The sequence below is a fragment of the Crinia signifera genome, chromosome 1 (genome assembly GCF_055691185.1).
Source record: "Crinia signifera chromosome 1, ASM5569118v1, whole genome shotgun sequence".
Classification (NCBI taxonomy): Eukaryota; Metazoa; Chordata; class Amphibia; order Anura; family Myobatrachidae; genus Crinia; species Crinia signifera.
The window spans coordinates 415,839,902-415,859,537 of NC_139217.1; the positions used below are offsets into that span (position 1 = coordinate 415,839,902).

General features: G+C 41.7%; 1 protein-coding gene across 1 annotated transcript in view; it reads right to left on the reverse strand.

Annotated features, from left to right (window-relative positions):
- RASA1 (RAS p21 protein activator 1) overlaps positions 1–19,636 on the reverse strand; it is an 80,250-nt gene that overhangs the window by 16,637 nt on the left and 43,977 nt on the right. Inside the window, exons 13-20 of the mRNA XM_083151825.1 lie at positions 18,756–18,833; positions 17,270–17,427; positions 15,269–15,345; positions 14,995–15,167; positions 7,192–7,351; positions 6,342–6,484; positions 3,437–3,552; positions 1,583–1,669 (exon numbers count right to left, since the gene is read on the reverse strand). Coding sequence (XP_083007951.1) covers positions 1,583–1,669; positions 3,437–3,552; positions 6,342–6,484; positions 7,192–7,351; positions 14,995–15,167; positions 15,269–15,345; positions 17,270–17,427; positions 18,756–18,833 — 992 coding nt within the window. The remainder of the gene's footprint in view (positions 1–1,582; positions 1,670–3,436; positions 3,553–6,341; positions 6,485–7,191; positions 7,352–14,994; positions 15,168–15,268; positions 15,346–17,269; positions 17,428–18,755; positions 18,834–19,636) is intronic.

The following is a 19,636-nucleotide window of genomic DNA, read 5'->3' on the forward strand; positions in this document are numbered from 1 at the left end:
GACCATGAGAAACAAAATTCTCTGGTCTGAGGGGACAAAGATGGAACTCTGGCATATATACCAGGACACACTAATCATATAGTTCATACCAAGACTTTAAAATGTGATCAATAGAATGCGTTTCCTAAAGATCACTGCACCAGGATGCCAGCCCAAACGGAATTCGGATCATAGGTCAACACCATATATTCAACATGTACATGGGGGCAGTACGGATGGTGTAATGGTCAGCATTACTGCATCACAGTACTGAGGTCATGGGTTCTCCCCGTACTATGTGGGTCTTCTCCGGGTACTCCGGTTTCCTCCCACAATCCAAAAACATACTGTTAAGCTAATTGGCTCCCAACATATTAACCCTAGAATGTCTGTGTGCGTGTACATGTGGTAGCGAATATAGGCCCCTATTCAGATCTGATCGCAGTACAAATTCATTCTCAAAATGGGCAAAACCGTGTGCACTGCAGGTGGGGCAGATGTAACATGTATAGAGAGAGTTAGATTTGGGTGGGGTCTGTTTAAACTGAAATCTAAATTGCAGTGTAAAAATAATTCAGCCAGTATTTACCCTGCACAAAAACAAAATTACTTACACAAAATCTAACTCTCTACACATGTTACATCTGCCCACCTGCAGTGCAGCATGGTTTTGTACATTTTGAGAACAAATTTGAACTGCGATCAGATCTGAATAAGGACCATAGACTGTAATCTCCACAGGGGCAGGGACTGATGTGAATGTTCAAATATTCTCTGTCAAGCGCTGCGGAATCTGTGTGCACTATATAAGAAACTGTTAATAAATAAATGTACAATGTCAACAGACAAATGGTTAACACAAGCAAAAAGTCGATAAGGGATTTTCACAATTAAAAAAAAACCTGGACAAAGCAAGTCATCCTTATGTGTAGACCATTCGCACATCGACTTTTTGCTTGTTTTAATCTTGTGCATGATGACCCTATGATCCACACCCAGCTCATCCTGCCTGAAATAGGTTTTTAAGAGCCGGTAGAACTTCCATACAATAAAATTTAATTCTCTGGTCTTCAATACCTGGATTACCAAGTGAAAAGGTTACAAATCAATTCGAAGTTTAGAACTGTCTGATTGTTCCCTGGTAGCATAGAACCTAACAAACTGGTATAACCACCAAATAAACCCTGTGATTTTGAAACTGGGATAATGACAAAGGGTGGTATCCCATTATCTGCGGTAAATTACATCCTGCATGTGCTAACACTCAAGCACCTTAGGAGTTAATGTATACATTGGCCAGTGTGAAAAAAAATATATAGATATGGAATGTGTACAGTAAACATGGATTTTAATGCCAACATCAGCAATATAACGGTACTGAACACTTCTGATGGGGCATCATGGACTCCAGTGAGTCAAAAAGACATTGCCTCCTGGTGCACTTTGGAGTTATATAATCACTGTCCTCACTAGGCCATCAGTGCAGAAGAATAAAATAGCATATTTGTATAAAACAGATTACCACCAATTTAGAGGCCTGTAAGAGGGCGATCTAGAGACACTTTTGCAGTACATTTTATATACATGCTCTGTAGCCACTTACCTAACAACCCTTGTCCTCATAGTTGTGTTAGAAGGCCACTTTTGTTGTACAGATCTCTGTAAGCACCCATAAATATATCTTAAAGTCCTATTTAAAATAAAAATAAAATTGTAATTATATATTTAATATGCGTTTTTAGTTAATATACATTTAGCAAACATTTTCTTTGAGGCTGTAAGTTTCACATGTTCAAGTGTGACAATGGCCAAATATGGAACTATAATTAGTGCAATGCTACATAGGATAAACAGAAGATACAACGTATCCAGTACATAGGGGGGTATGCAACGTGCTGCCGCTATTTCCGACGTGGGAAATAGCGGCAGCTCCCTAGACAATGCTGTTATTACCGACAGCATTGATGCGGGATCACGGCCGAAGGGGCCGACTTCAGAAGCTGTCGGGCCCGTTCTGCCAATAACACAATCCACAAGCCGTTTTCGCGGCCACGCCCCCTTTACGCCCATCGGCAGGCGGGACATTGAATTCAGTCTGTAGTTATGCAGTCGATCTAACCGCAAGCGGCCCTGGATCACAGCTGTCGGCAGGGATAGACAGCCGTGATCCCACATTGCATACCCCCCCATAATCCTTGCATAATAGTATACCCTTCAACTTTGTCTTCCTTATCTGCGATAATAACCTGCTCATAATAAACAAGTTCTATAAATTGATCTTCCTGGGAAGAATTTTTTTTTTTATTTTTTTTATTCTGTATATCTTAATAAAAAAAAATGTTTTATATCTGCCCAACAATTCTTTTCGTACTGAATAGCTCTATTCAATACTTTGGGGAGACTGGAACAACATTGATTGTGCAGTGCTCTCTTCCTGAAGCAGGTACGATCTGCAAACTTAACTTGGTTATGGGCAGTCTACTCCCCACTACATTGCATTGTGCTAAGCACCTTAATTCCAAGCCCATATGAGAATGCATAAATACACGGAACTGTAAAGCAGAGTACACACCAGACCATAATTTAAACAAATTTGACATGTCGTTATAACAAATTCTTAAAATTGTTCCGTTTGTAAACACAAACAATGCGAACTCCCTCTTTACAACCAAAAGCGGCATCTCTGGCTACAAACACATATTATTAAGGCTTCATAAAAGTGTGAACCAATAAAAAAATGGCTATTTGCTGAACTGCTCCACAAGGGCACAGTGCCGCATTCAACAAGAGCCACTAGTCAATCTGGCAGAACGGGCCACCAGACGATCAGGGCCCCAATTTGAAACATACACTTATTTTCTGTGATGTATAGTAAATGACAAGTCCATTAGTATGCAACTTAGAATACCCAGAGGCTGTCAGAATTATGGAATGTAGCAGATCTATTTATCTAGGTACACAGAAGTTGGACCACTCCAAACAGACTTGCCACTTCAAGAGACTATCTTGGATCAAAGCAGGAGACACGATTTCTTAATTGAGATGAAAACAGAAACCAATGGATGGACTTAGATGCAAAGACAGTACAAAAAGTATGTGCAGCACATACTTTTTGTACTGTGCGATGAGATGCCCACGGGAGCGCGCATCACACGGTGCAAACGCACAGTGTATGGGCACATTTAATCAGGTTGGGGTCGTTTAGTCAACCATAACTAGTTCGACAAGCAAAATGCATACGTTGCAGCCCATAACGGGTGCGATCATCTCACTGTGTATGGGCACCTTTAATCAAAATCACTCAGCAACAAAATTGCTCCATGTTTATAGAGCTTCCTTGTGATTGGTCTATTTTCTGCCCAACTGAATATGGTAAATATTTTATTTCATCATGCATTGTGGAACAATATGGTGTTCCTAAACAGAAATAAAAATTGGCAAAAATCTTCTGACTTACGGAGGGAGTATTTCTGCTGCCATGAAAATCTTCTCCACCAACTCAGACAGTAAGGCCAAAAGATGTATTAAATTAGTGTTCACATCTTCGTTCTTATCCAACTTTGAGGGATTCAACTACAGAGAAAAAAAAATAAAAGAAAGCATATTTAGTAGTTGGAACATAAAGGCAGGCTTGTCCTGTACAAATACCTAAATATTGCGGGTGTTGTGGCAGGTGGGCAGTCCGCAGTGTCTAGGAAGCGATGAACGGACAATGCGGATAGCGGCGGCAGAATTGAAAAAAAAAAGTCAAACTATAGGCCTGCCGCTTCACGCAGCCCGGACGCCACACTGACGATCCCCTTCACATGGGTGTGTCAGCGGTGCTTCACTGCTAGCACACACCTACGGATCTGACCAACACATCGTGGGTGCTAAAAAGCACCTGCGATGTGCCGCTGATAAGTCCAATCTGACAGATACATCTGTAGGGTCCAACCAGATATACACGGGACCACACATCGGGTCAGATGGCATGACAAAACACATCCGATTTGGGCCAATTTCTCGGCCCAAACTGGCGTAATCGGGTGAAATCAGCACAAATCGGATAAGTGTATGGGCACCGTAAGACTTACGGTATCTTAGAAACAAATACTACTAGCAACAATAAAACCACACAGGTTTAAGCAGCACTGCAGAACAAAGGATAATTATTTGATCAAGGTAAGAACTTTCTCCTATGCCCTTTGGACTTCCTGTCAGTAAGCTTAGCAAAGGACAAAGCAGAACACCATTAATGCCTAGTTTATGATATCAGAACAGCTTAAGCCTGATACATACTGATATACTGTGCAATATTGGTAGTTTCGGCCAGTTTGCATGACCAATGTATATTGTTTACACCAGGCATGTCCAACGCTGGCCCTCCAGATGAAACTACACATCCCAGCATGCTTTGCCACAGTTTTGCTATTAGGGAATGCTAAAACGATTGCAAAGCATGCTGGGATGTGTCGTTTCAAAACATCTGGAGGGCCAACGTTGGACATGCCTAGTTTACACACCATTTGATGCACTGCATGAAAGATGGGATGATGCAATGTACAATGAGGTACATCTTATGCAGGGTAAGTGCAGGACCACATGATATTATGAAATTAGGATGAATATCGCATCAAATGTTCCATTGTTTAAGTGTGTAACCAGCTTTACAGTGAGGTAGAAAACCATAGTACACACAATGTCAACCATAACCATAATATAAATGTTTTTACATACTCTTGTGTAAACTTCACAATATGCGCAATACAATTTCGAGCTTAGTAAGCAGGGTTGTACGATTTAAATCAAAACATAAAAAAAACTACAACTTCTGTATAGAAAGATAGAAGTGTAGGTGGGGGTAGTCTTTTTCTTTAGCTCAGCTGGGGAGAATAATGGAAGGTGTATTCTAGGATATTCCCCATAGCTCCTCAGTTTTACTTTCCCTTTTGGGATTCTCATGGCTCTTTCAAAGTCTGAACAAGCGGACATAAGCCATTAGTAAGTATGGCTACTTCTGGCAGGAAACAAGATGCCATTTTGTTATTTATAGTGTAAGTTACGCATGAACATTATCACTATATGTTGGAACTACTGATCAAGTGAACATATAGCATTTGTATACATTAAAGGGACCCCACATTGTAAAAATGCTTAAATAATTAGAAATCTAAAAACATGATTATATGTGTCTAACTGTAGAGATTCTATTGAAATAGCCAACATGTTATATAACTGACATTGTAACAGTCTTTACTATGCCATATGAAAAGAAATTTCAGCTGTAAAATTTCAGCTGTTAAACAAATGTAAAAAATGACCACAGCGTTAGAAGGCAATAGTATTTTATGCCAGAGTTATATCAAGTTATTAACCTCTACAAACACCATCACACTGGTCACTACCCCTAGCCTCATGTTTCCACTAAGATTCCTGATAATGTAGGATGTAATAATTATAGCTGTTGTATTTACCACTTCCACTACAATAACAGTGGAATTATCACCAAGCATTCTTCCTTTTGCTTTAGTACACAACAAAAAAATAAACAAAAATAAAAACACACACACACAAAAAAAATCAAACCAGTATGTCCTCAACCAGTCACCTCTGTCCTTAATTAACTTCTGCAGCACCCCTACTTGCAAATCAACACAACTGTCATACGTATGTAGAGTATGACTGCAATAAGTGTTGCAGGTCTTAATTAACGAACACCCATTAGTTTTCTGTAAACTGAAGACCAATGTTCTGTAATAGTATACAATTATAGTACTAATTAGTATACAGAAGTGTAGGAAAATGTCTGAAAATTGTTTAGACAGAAATTTTCTTAAGACTCTTTATACATTGAAAAAAATCACCATATATCTTTCATCACACATTTACTGATTTACAATACAAGTATTGTATACAACTTTTAATTGAAGGATATTTAAACCAAAGCATATTGTGGCCTTTCACCGGATCAAATACTATTGAAAATGACCATGAAAATCGTCAGTCTTAATGTGGGTGTAACGCCCTTGTCATGTAATACACATTTCCAATTACATAGCCTTGAATAAGGCCATGGGAATCAATGAGGCAGATGTGTAAAGCTTTAGAAAGAGATACATTTGAGGGTGATGACGTGTGATAAACCTCCAGCCAATCAGCTCCGAACTACCATGTTAAAGGCTGGGTTTAAAAAATGACTGCTAGGAGCCAATTGGCTGTACGTTTATCACTATCACCCAAGCCTTTATCTCTTTTTAAGGCGTAATTAATTTGCCCCAATAAAAGAAAGTGCATTTATGGTAGACCAGTCTTCAACTTTCTCTAATAAGCACAAGTACACATTGTGTTTACAGAATACATGCGACCGTGCACATTTTTACCTCACATGACTGTTTGCTCTCCATTATTTTTAAAATGGTGTCTTTCAGAGCATGATGAACAAATGGCGTAGCAGTAGCTTTCATGTATTGCTCCATGAGCGTGCTTGCCAGGGTTGTTGCACGAAAGAGCGTTGTAGCCTCATCTATTGTCACAAAACAAAATATATAGTTTAAGTTACGCATGACCATTATCACCATACGTTAATCTACTGCATCAAGAGAACATATAGCATTTGTATACATTAAAGGGACTTTCATTTATACAAATGCAGTTTTATTAAAACTGACATTATAACAGTTTACTATTCCATATGAAGAGAATTTTTGGCCTTAAATTTCAGCTGTTAAAAAAAAAAAAAAAAAAAGGAATGCGCTTGGCATTAGTGGAAACCAGAAGAATAAATGCCCTCAAATGATTAGATGTTCTAATTCAATAAAGTCAAAAAATGGAAGTTTCCTTATTTCGTTAAATCTTTTTTCAGACTCCATAGGGGGCACAGGGATTACACTGCATAGCGGCCTTCCGTATATGAATTTATTTTTATTTTTTTACTTCAACGCGGACAGTGAATGGTGTCTTATAGGACAGCCTCACTGCTGCTCCAACAACCAGCACAGGTAGCAACTAGGCCATGACTTCCACCGCAGGAGGAACAGCACATTTACAGCTACTGAAGCCCACAGCCAGACAGATGCTGGATTTTGGAGCAGCAGTGAGGGCTTCCTAATAAAAGGACGCCCTTAGAAATAAAGACGGTAATATGTACAGTAGTAAGCAGACTTACCATAACATATTTGAGACAAAGTAATTAAAGTAGGCCCACGGTGTAAACTCTTGTGTATTACGTACCTTCCACACTGATCTCCTTGTCATTTAGTGTTCGCAACAGTAAAGACTCCATTTTTTCATGCAGAAAAATCCGCAGTAAAATACTTGCAAGTAGTGTTCGATCTTGGCCACACACGTGCGATAATGCATTTACTACGTGCAGCTCCTTCTGCAATATAAGCTTAAACAAAGAACAAAACTGTTAGCTAAAGGCCTATTTATTCTTTTAGCTAATAAGCTCTTTACAGCATTTTTCACACGTATAACAGTTCCTATCAAAATAAAAAGATCTAATACTAAACCACTTCGTTGATTTAAATCAACATAACTATATCTAAATACATTAATTCAGAAAGTACAGATAATATCCAAAGCTTAAGTAATTGGAGCTCTATAATATATTCCATATTTAGGGTTTACCACAGGTAAATGTTCTACCCAAATGAATATTGGAACACTGTAAGACCAATACACTGCATACACAACTTATAAACAATTTGTGGGCAGCACAGGTGGTGTAATGGTTAGCATTACTGCATCACAGCACTGAGGTCATGGGTTAAATTCCCACCATGGCCCTAACTGTGCAGAGTTTGTATATTCTCCCCGTGCTTGCATGGGTTTACTCCGGGTGCTCCGGATTTGTTCCACAATCCAGTAGTTTAATTGGCTCCCAACAAAAGTAACCATAGAATGTCTGTGTGTGCGTGTACATGTGGTAGGGAATATAGATTGTAAGCTCCACTGGGGCCGGGACTGATGTGAATGTTCAAATATTCTCTGTAAAGCGCTGTGGAATGTGTGCACTATATAAGAATAGGTTAATAAATATTATTATCATAATGCCAGATCAACCCTAAGAACATTAAAGTACCCAAAGCTTTTTTTTTTTTAATTAAGTTTTTATTTATGCAAAAGAGAAAGACAAAACATACATATATTACACCGGAATCAATTATATCTTACAATTTATCAAACTCAGTGTTACATACACATACAACACATAGAAAAGACATACATCCCGGCACGTCCCATACCCTCCCACCCCACCACCCGGTAAGATATTAAATCACCAATCCACGGAAAGACAGGTCGACTAAATTTTTGGGTCCACATCACTGGGTTTAACAAATCTACTATATTACTTAATCCATGTCTCTAAATAATACTAGAGCTGTCGGAGATATGAATAAATTCCGGGTTCCTTATCATATCACACTTAGGCACAGACAAGAGGGAGAAAAAAAAAAAAAAAAAAAAAAAAAAATTAGCCTTGTAGGGTTCATCAGCTATCGGATATTTCCCAAAATTCGGGAGGGCCAAGCATAGGAATTAACTGGGGTGTTCTCGTGATGCCAGTGCAACGTGAAACATGTAGACGTGAAGGACGGGAAAGAAAAAAAAAAAAAATTCCCAGTGCCTTGTTAAGTCGTGCGTTTACGTGAGGGATAAAAGGAGAGAGACATAAAAAAAAAGACAATTCCTTTCCTTTTTGTGTTATCACATATAAAGTGCATAGTGCCATTATCTTATTAAAACTACTTGCAAGGGCCTATGCCCGGCCTAATTTCCATTTACTCTTACGTGAAGGATAAGAAAAAAAAAAAAAAGAAAATGAACCTTTTTTCTATGTTATCACATATAAAGTGCATAGTGTCCTTATCTTATTAAGACTAATTACGAGGGCCTGTGCCCGGCCTAATTTTCATTTACTCTGAAAAAATCTGTGTCACTCCACCTGTGCCAAATGTTATGAAACTTATTGCTAGCGTTTCTTGAGGCATAAACAAATCTTTCATGTGTATAAGTTGTGTTTACTAAATTAACCCATTCTGAAAAAACTGGACCATTACGTGCCATCCAGTACCTAGCTACTATCACTTTAGCAATGGCAGATAGATTACCCGCCAGCAGTCCCATCTCTCTAGAGAGGCCCTTTACGTCCCAGACCCCTAACACCACATTCCTACCGATACATGCCTCTTCAGGGACCCCAATGCTGACCAGACTGCGAAACACCTTTTTCCAAAACCCCTGTACCTGTGCACATTGCCAGAGAAGGTGCCAAAATGTAGCGTTTTCCAACCCACACTTTGGACAATTATCTGACTTGGACCCACAGAATTTTTTAAGTTTGCTCGGGGATACGTATATTCTATGTAGGATATTATAGTGGACCTGGCGTATTCTAATGGAGTTCGTGGCGTTGTTTGTAGCAGCCAATGCCCTGTTCCACCCAACTTCGCCGATGTTAGGAACTTTTGTCCCAGGCTTTTTTAAGAGATGTTAACTGATCCCCCTCCTCCATTGACGCCAAGAACCTATATAATTTAGTTACCCTTCTGTCTTTTCCTAATTTTCGAATATAGAGTTTCATGGGGTCCTCTACCAAGAACCCTTCTCTGTCTCTACTCCATTGACCCACTGCACTCCTGATCTGAAGATAACTGAAAAACATTGTGTTGGGTAGACCAAATTCTGATTTTAGCTGCTCATATGTTTTAAAGGAGCCGTCACAGTATAGTTGACCCAGCTTGACCAGCCCGTGCTTGTTCCACATTCTCCCTACCCCCTGACTCTTAAGCTTGCTGAGGGTGGTAAGTGAAAAGACATGTAATTCAGGATCTACCCCCTCGTATTCCACCAATCTACGAGTCACACTCCATATTTTTATGGCTTGCTTCACTATCAAGGGGGAGCTATGTGGGACCTCACCCTGTAAGAGAATATGTAGAGGATGGTTACCGGGCTGCGTGACATTTATTAGCTCTACTAGTTCCCGAGTCACTTCCCCCCCGCTGACCCAGGCTTGAAGATGTGTTAACTGGGCTGCCCTATAGTACCTCTTGAAGTTTGGAAATGCGAGTCCCCCCTTCTCCTTGGCCCTCCAGAGTGTGGCTAACTTGATCCTAGGACGTTTATCCTTCCAAATAAACGATGTTAGAATACCGTTTAATTTCCTAAAATACTTATCCCCAATTAACATAGGTGAATGTTGGAGAATATATAAAACCTTTGGAAGGACAACCATCTTTATTAAATTAGTTCGCCCAGTTAGCGTCAATGGGAGTTTAGACCACCCCCTACATTGTTTCTTTATTACCTCCATCACCGGGAGTAAATTATCCTGAATAAACTCACTTGGTATCTTGGAGACAATAACGCCCAGATATTTAAACCTATCCACTTTTATCAGGGAGTCTTCGGGGCTATCTGTTCCTCCCATATCATACCCAATCGCCATTATGCTCGATTTTTGCCAATTAATATTTAAACCCGAGTACAGCCCATAATTTTGGATAAGCTCAACTATAGATTGCAAATCCCTACGCGGATCCCCAAGCCCTACCAAGAGGTCATCTGCGTACAGGGATACCATATTACATGTGCCCCCCTCCTCCTCCCCCGCCAAGGCAGATCTCAAAAGGCATGCAAGGGGCTCAATTGCCACTGCAAAGAGCAGGGGGGAGAGGGGGCACCCCTGGCGAGTTCCCCTGGACATGGGAAAGGAGGGGGAAGTGAGGCCATTGATTGTCACTCTTGCCTTTGAATCTTTATATAGGAGTATGACCCGATTTATAAATTTTTCCCCAAAACCCAAGGCCCTCAATGTACCCCATAGATACTGCCATTCAACCGAGTCAAAAGCTCTGCAGGCGTCAAATGACGCCAACAGAGCTTCCGACTTACGGGCTTCAACAGCTTGAACATAAGAAAAGACTCTTCTTAAGTTAATACTTGTGGATTTACCGGCAATAAACCCAGTTTGATCTGGGTGGATCACTTAGCTTATTACTTTACTCAGCCTAATGGCCAAGATCTTCGCATAGATTTTTACGTCAGTTGAAATCAGTGAAATAGGCCGATAGGACTCGACCAGGGCCGGGTCCTTATCATTTTTTAAAATTACCACAATTGAGGCTTCTTGCATGGACGTGGGGATCTTATCCTCCCTCTCCATAACCTGATATAAATTAAATAATCGTGGGGCCAGAGATTTTTCCAGGTCCTGGATCAGTTCCCCGGGGATACCGTCCAGGCCTGGTGCCTTCCCCTTAGGAAGGGTTTTAATAGCAAATATCACCTCCTCCAACTGTATAGGTGATTCTAACATTTCCCTAGCGCTTATAGAGAGCCTGGGGAGGTTCACTGTACTCAGGTAGCTAGCTACCTCCTTTGGCCCCTTAACGGATTGTGAGGTGTATACTTCCCTAAAAAATGTGGCAAACTCCTCCACAATTTCAGGAGTAGTGAACAGATCCGTTTGGCGGCCCTTAATCATAGGTATAGTGTTAGAGGGCCTATCTTGTTTTACCAAGTAGGCCAATAATTTCCCTCCTCTATCTGAGTTCTGGTACCATTGATGACTACTGTTCAGAACCCTACGGCTAGAGACCTCTAACAAATAATCCTTCCAGTCCGTCTGGGCTTTTTCCCATACTACCCTATCCTCTTCCCTCTTACTCAATAGGTATTGATTTTCAAGTAGGACCGTTTTTTTTTCCAACTCGTTTGTTTTATATCTATGTTGTTTTTTAATATATGCTATCTTTTTAATGAACAGACCTCGTAGATATGCTTTAAACGCATCCCAGATATATGAGTTACCGGCCGTGCCGTAGTTCACCTCAAAAAAGATTTCTATTTCCCCCTTGAGCACTTCTTGGTCTATTTGAGGGATCCAGTACGGTTGGAGTTTCCATGGCCGGAATCCCTCTAGCACCTCCAGATCAAGCACCATTAAAAGCGGAGAATGGTCCGAGATGCCGCGGGCCTTGTATGTCACCTCAGTAATCATATTAAGTACCTTATCAGATACTAACATCAGATCTATGCGCGAGAAGGATCCATAAGTTGCCGAATGGCAAGAATACTGTCTCAAATCAGGATTCCTAATCCTCCAAGGATCCCTCCAACTCACCCTATTAATAAACTCTGCCAGCCTACTCCTGCCCGAACCCTGCCCGCCATCTCCTTTAGACCATTTGTCCAAGTAAGGGGAAATGACCGAATTGAAGTCTCCCACGCAGATCACATTATGATTAGGAAAGGCCGCTATGAATTCGACCGCCTTATTTAACACCCCTTCTGAAAAGGGAGGGGGTATATACACAGAAAGTAGACAGAAATCAATATGATTTATAGAACATTCTAAAAAAACGTACCTTCCCTCAGGGTCGATTTCTTTTGTCCGACAAGTAAAAACTAGAGACTTTTTAATAAGAATCGATACCCCCCTTGAATGGGTAGTGAATGGTGCATGGAAGGCTGCCGCGATCCAGGGGCGCTTAAGGGACGTAAGTCGGTCCATGGGTAGGTGCGTCTCTTGTAGGCATATAATGTCAGAGGCATAATGTTTACATTGGTTTAACACCAGAGATCTTTTTATTTTATTGTTTATGCCTCTGACATTCCACGTCATTATCCTAACCATACCCACCTAAGCCTGTCAATCTCCCTGTTCGGCCTTTTCGCCGTGGGTGCGGTGGTGGAGGAGATTGGACCGTGCCGTCTAACCAACAAAACACATAACACATAAACCCCGCCCCCCTCCCCCACCCTGTATAACCTGAACCCCTAGGCATACCTCGATTCCTACCCAATCCCAACCTTGATCAACTTATTTCTTCTACTGGGACAATTGACTAATGGCCGCCTGGCTTGCAGCCAACTCTCCCGTGCCCTCTTGCACAGAACCCATCCCACCGCCCCCACCGCCTCCCGGTACCCCCATTATATATAATATAACAACGTACACTAAATGCGTAAAAAGAAGAAAAAAAAAATAAACAAATAGGAGAAAAGAAACAAGATAGACATGTTTTAACCAACGCACTTCAAAGCAGCTATAACCATAGGCATACTGGCCGCTCAGCAGATGCGCCCATAGCCTCCACCCTATGATTAAATACGAGAGACTGTAACCCCAGCCTCTATAGCAGAGCAGATATCATACAAAAGCCGCCCAAAGGGAGAGGAAGGAAAGGAGAAAGGGGAAAAAAAAAAATTTCTCAAAACAGTCTCTCATTAAGTGTCCTTAGGAACTTCCAACTGTCTCCTGCTTGGGTAGGATATGTCTAGCCATTTGGCTGCTTCATCAGGGGTGAGGAAGAATTTGGTTGCCCCGTCGACCTCCACCCTCAATTTTGAAGGATAGAACATGGCATATTTGACATTCAACTCTCTGAGCCTGGACTTGATTTCTTTAAACTTTGCTCTATCTTTTTGGATCTCCACTGGGAAATCGGGGAAGGCTGAGACTTTTTTATTATTAAAGGAAAGAGCGCCTGTTGTCCTAGCAAGTCTCAGAATTTTGTCCCGGTCTTTGTAATGCAAGATCTTAACAATCAGTGTACGCGGAGGCCCTCCTGGTGGAAAAGGTCGGGCGGGCACCCTATGTGCCCTCTCTACTGCAAACTGGGCCGTAAAGGCTTCTTTGCCAAATATTGATGTTAACCAGTCCTCAACAAACTTTTCGGGCGTAGAGCCTTCAGCGCGCTCCTCCAGGCCGACAAAGCGCACATTATTGCGCCGTAATCGGCCCTCCATATCCAGCATCTTGCGCTGCATCTCGGAGACGTGTCCCATCACAGACTTAATTTGGGACTGCAGAGGAGTAATTCAGTCCTCTATGGTAGTCATACGGCCTTCCATTTCAGTAACTCTCTCCCTGACATTTTGGACATCGTTCCTCAATAACATAATGTCGGACTGTACTTTGTTGATTTGAACCGTTAAATGTGATTCACACTTATTGACAGCGTCCAGTACTTGCTGAAGTGAAATTTCATTTTGAGAGGTCTCACTAGTGCCTTTGGTCGGGGTTGCATGGGGAGTTGTAGCTTGTGAGGTGTTTGCCGATTGGGGCTGAGAGCGGGCATATTTTTCTAGTCTTGCCGCAGCGGCAGTCTGGCCGGTCTTCCCCATTTCTGCCTGCTTAAATGAGGTTTGCTTGTGCAAGAATAGATAAATAAAAAAAATAAAAAAAGACCTGTGCTTTCGGGCCTCCTGCAGGGAGTTCCAATAGTGTGTGCTTTATATAGAAATTTGTACGGCGAGACCCAGTTACTTATATCACGACCAGTCCAGTCAATTGATAGCTGGGCCCTATAGTCCCTTTACTGACGTGTGTTGGGCCAGCAATAGCCCCTGCCAGACTTTGAGATGGATTCACACCCCAGTCAAGCTTGAAAGCGGGGCTTAGGCTTTGCACAGGTAATGGGTTACAGAACAGACTTGGGTTGCAGAACAAGCAAAAACGATCAGCACCTGACACCACACGGCAGCTAGCCAGTTCAAAGATACTATACTGCTCACCGGCTGAAGCGTGCACAGACTGCCTCTCTCTCTTCTTTACCTCCTTCTCCAGGAGGCCAACTCCGGGTTTCTGCGGCTCCGGCTCTCCTCTCACTACAGGGCTTGCTCCAGCGTCCGACCACTCTCTCAGCGCCACGCTGCGCCCGCCGGCGCCTCCAGATGACGCTGCACACCACTCCTCCCCTCTCAGCCCCGAACTCCAGCCACGACGGGTTTACACTTCAGCCGCGTCTCTTCCCTCAAAATCATGCGATCGGTACTCCTGTCATATCCACGCCGGCAGCAGACCACTGGTGACGGGTAACGGGTGCAGTGATGGGCGGATTACCTCCAGCTAAACATCGTCAGGCACGGGAGAGCCGGCTTGGCGCCGAATCGGCGTCACACGCAGGCCGCCGTGGCCACGCCCCAGCGAGCGGATCAGTACCCAAAGCTTTAGCAACAATGGACACCTGTACATACATAATGGTACATATAAATATTACACCAGACTTGTGATTGCAATACCTCTTTAAATTCATTGTACTCTTCCTCTGGCATGATTTTCTCCATTGAGTACCTTGCCCGGACACGCAGTGACCCAGGCTCTATACCTTTCAGTGGTATGTGCGAACTGAGTTGAAACCACTCATCTATTGCATGTCCTCTTTGTAGCCGATTTAACTGACAGCGCATGAATACTGGTAAAACAGAGGAAGATAGAGCGCTGTGTGAAAATATGGTGGTAACAAAGAAAACAAAATACAGTAACGCAGATAACAAAATGCTGAACTATACTTACAGATGTCAGGATCTTTGCTTTTCTTTGTTTTGTTACTAAGGCTAATTTCAAATCTGTTTATGTCCGGTGACAAGTCACTAGAAAAAAAATATATATTTAGGAAAATGTATTTATCCAGATTAATGCATTGGTGCCAATACATATTTTCCTCTCAAAAGTCAATTTATTTAGAATTTATTTATAATATATTTAAAAAAATAAAATTCCTACCCATGGCTACCTCCCGTTTAATCTTTCTGTTTACAATGGATTGGCTTGAGACCTCCCAGTGCAAAGAAACCTTAACACCTGCTTTGTTTCGATGCTGGAATAAATTTATCCAGACCTTACCCCCGGCAACTAAACTTGCTCTAAGGCAATGTTTTCAATCTACAACCTGGTACTCATATCAACTCCTTGGCAATAAAGACCCTATTCCCATATAAGACTATTTAAATTCCTTTACTCTACGACTCTGATACCTCCCTCCCTCCTCCCCCCCCCTCCCCTCCCCTCCCCTCCCCTCCCCTCCTTCCTTCTTTTTCTCCCTTCACTCTCTTTCCCTCTTCCTCGAGCCTCTCCTATGGATGGATTGCCCCATGGATGGATCGGCGGCCTTGGGAAGGCAGCAATGGTTTGTTTTATCCTCTGTTTTGGACAAAAAGCAGTATGGCTATACACGCACATCTTTCTAGGTGAAACAAAGAATATGACAAATTATTGTTATAAAGTTATATGGTATACACAAACTAAATCTGTTGTGAACAGCACAGCCTTCTTCTTACAAGATAGATCATCACTCTAGATGTGTGTGTGTTGCCCTCATGATTCGAGCTGTTATATTAAGTTAGGAAAAAGTTACTTGAAGCTTCTCATTGTCTTAGACCAGTACAAGACATACATGTACAATTTATTGTTTGACCACTTGTGCATTATATATGTGGACACTTTTATTGTACACTGCCTCATTACTTAAGCTTCAATAAAATATATATTGAAAAAAAAAAAAAAAAAAATCCTGATAAATTCAGTATAATCCTGCAAATTACCGCTAGAAACATAGATTGTGTTCAGTTATTTAGGAAGGGGGTAATACGGACACACACATTATAAAAATCTCCGGTACTTATGTAATATCTGGGCGTCCGATTTTGTGATTGTATGCCTTACCTTAAGGCATACAATCAGATGCGATGCGATGCGATTTTGCATAGGATTCAATGTTAAGAAGGTCCTGTTCATTTCCCCACTATCCAAGTGGGCATAGAGTTGATTTTATATAGCGTGGCGAGCGCAGCGAGCCCGAAGCATGGCGAGCGAAGCATGGCGAGCGAAGCGTGGCTAGCCCCGCGAGGGGACGCATATTTCTTAAAAAGTATTCTGTGTCCCCTCGCGGGGCTCGCTACGCACGCCACGCTTCGGGCTCGGTGGCTCGCTACGCTCGCCACAGGTTTATATCCAACTCCATGCCCACTTGGATAGTGGGCATAGGAAAAGGACCCCTTTTTCCCATTGAATTCTATGTTAAAATGGACTCAGACCATTTTAACATTGAATCCTATGGAAAAATCTTGACCATCGCATCGCATACGATTTGGTCGCATGCGATGCGATGCGATCCCTAAATCGGACGCCCAGATACTACATAAGTACACAATCTCCTATAAGGTGACGGTTGAATGTCTAACAAAGGATGACTCAAAACAGCCAGAAAATAGTGGATCTCTTTTAAACAGTATTTCTAAGCATTCACATATTACAGCATCCAATATTTAATGAAACCATCTCACCAATTAATTGTATCATATAAAAAAATTATTGACATATCAACATTAATCACTAGTAACCTTCAGGCCCACCAAGTTAAGATTAGTTAGATGAATAGAATAGCCTTAAATTATTCTGGACATTCATGCCGTCTGTATTTGAAAGAGGAGAATGACCCACTGTACATGTTAGGTATCTGGAATCCTGCACATAATCAACTCCCATCCAACCCCACAAATAGGCACATAAACTTACTCAAAGAAAAATTCTTCTGACCACACCGGATTTTGGCCTTCTCGGGCATGTGTCTTTGCTACTTGCACACTATTCAGGTATATATTACAGTAAGGACTAGTGAAGTGTTTGACTGGGAGCTTGTGTGCTTCTTCTACATGCAAATGGAGACTACTGACCTAGAAAAAAAATGTAATGAGTTTAGTTGCCTGAACAAATACACATACAAAAGAGTTCTATCAAAAAGTAGTGCAGTCTGGGTCAGTACCAGAAACACAATACAGTACATGGGGTTTGCATTTACTAACTTGCGGTTTGTCATTACCACCATTGTTCATCTGCTTTGGCTGATAGAGCTAGAACAGCAGCAGCAATAGTTGCTGAACCAGAGTGGTTTGGCATGTATGTGTGTTACTGCATTAGTCAAAACTGCCAATCATGGACAAAGCTCAGATTAGCAAAGCTAGCCCCAGGAGTGCTTTAACTTTTTTTTTTTTTTAAATGTATAGCGATTAAAAATGTTGCTACATCGTTACTACAGACACACAAAACAGGCCCTCTTGGCACACCAGGTTGCGTGATCATTTTCTAGCATTTGGGGTCTGTTCGGTAAAACAAGTGTCCTATATCAAATTAATCAGCAGAGTCTCTGGAGGGTATTCAATGTGTCGCCGCTATTTCCGACGGGGGAAATAGCGGCGGCTCCCTATTCAATGCTGTCTTTAGCGACAGCATTGAAGCGGGATCACGGCAGTACGGCCCGACTTTAGAAGCGGTCGTGCCCGTTCTGCCGATAACGGCCGTGGATTGTCGCGATCCCGGCCGCAGATCGACAATCCACGGCAGTTTTCGCGGCCACGCCCCCTTTGCTCCGATCCGGAGGCGGGACATTAAATCCCGCCTGTCGTTCAGCTGTCGGGCTGACCGCAAACGGGCCAGGATCACGGCTGTCGGCAGGGATAGACAGCCGTGATCCTAGATTGAATACCCCTCTCTGTGTGTCCTTTTTTAATAAAGATGTAGATCTGCACAGGACCTGGCGGCCTTCTCATGCCAGGGATCTTGCACTGCATGGTACAGTATATCGAGGCTAGGTGTATGAGGATGTATCTGTACTAAAAAATAATGTAGGTTTCCAGGTAAAAAGTATTTTTACTAATGTAATAGATGTAATGCATTTACTGTAAAAGTTCAATTTATATTTTTAATGGTTGTAAAAATCGTCGTCTCACCTGCAGTGTACATGGTTTTGTCCACTTGCAAACAAAATGTGTTCCACAGTTGGGTCTGAATTGGGCCCTAAATCAGTATTACCCACTCAAAGCAAATTAGCATCTGCTTGGAGAACCATGTTTGATTATACTTAGGGGCACAGGAATTTCCTCAGGCATCATTTTTAATAAGATATTGCAAATAACAGTGTTAATATAGGGCATAGAAATTAAAACAAAACAAAAATGGAACGTGCAGGGCAACAATAAGTCTAAATGTATTTCAGAAAACCAACCTGCCGAAGACGTTTATTAGATGTGACTTGTGGTGTCTTTCGTAGACTGCAAAATGCCTGAAGACTTTTCATCCAGTCCTATTAAAACACAAATGACATTCTGTAAAAGGTAATTTCACTGTTTTACCCCCTCAGCTGTGGAGACTAGTTGGGCATATTTTGGGCTAAGCTTATTGCAACATCATTAACTGAACTATGTAGTATCAACTCAACATACTTTGCCTTTTTCACTCCCGGGTTCGATCCCAGGATTTTAGTGACCCAGGTCGATTGCAAGTGCATAGGATCCGGGAGTGAAATCCCTGGGAGATCCTTTCAGACATACGCTAGTAACGGTTTGATGCGTGTTCATGTGAAAAAAAAAATATGGGATTTTCACATGTCTGAAAGGCCTATAAATGACCAAACATTTTTAGCAGTTTTAGTATTTTTACTCACAAGCCAAAGCTTAGTACATCCCAAATAGCATTTCATGTTGGTGTGAAATACATTATAAAGTGTAAAAATCATATGGTAGGGAACCCCCAATGGATACAGATGCTGGATCAGTGCATTAGAACCCTGTTCCTCAATCTCCAATTTCTTTCAGCAGTATATGGTGCGTACTGTTCGGTAATTACCGGGCAACTAATGCATAGTGTTGTATAAAAGATGAGACTTCTAAATATGTAAGTGCCATGATGCATACCTCCCAACATGACCCATTCCAGAACAATACTCTGTTTCTAGACATCCTTCTTAATTCGATTGCCATCATCTGTTTTACACAGGTTAATTGATAACAAAAGTGTTTCGCCATAGGTGATGGTCATTTTAAATTAAGTCAGTCCAGGAATAAAGCATTCCCTCTCCTGGAGAAGGTCATGTTGGGAGGTATGATG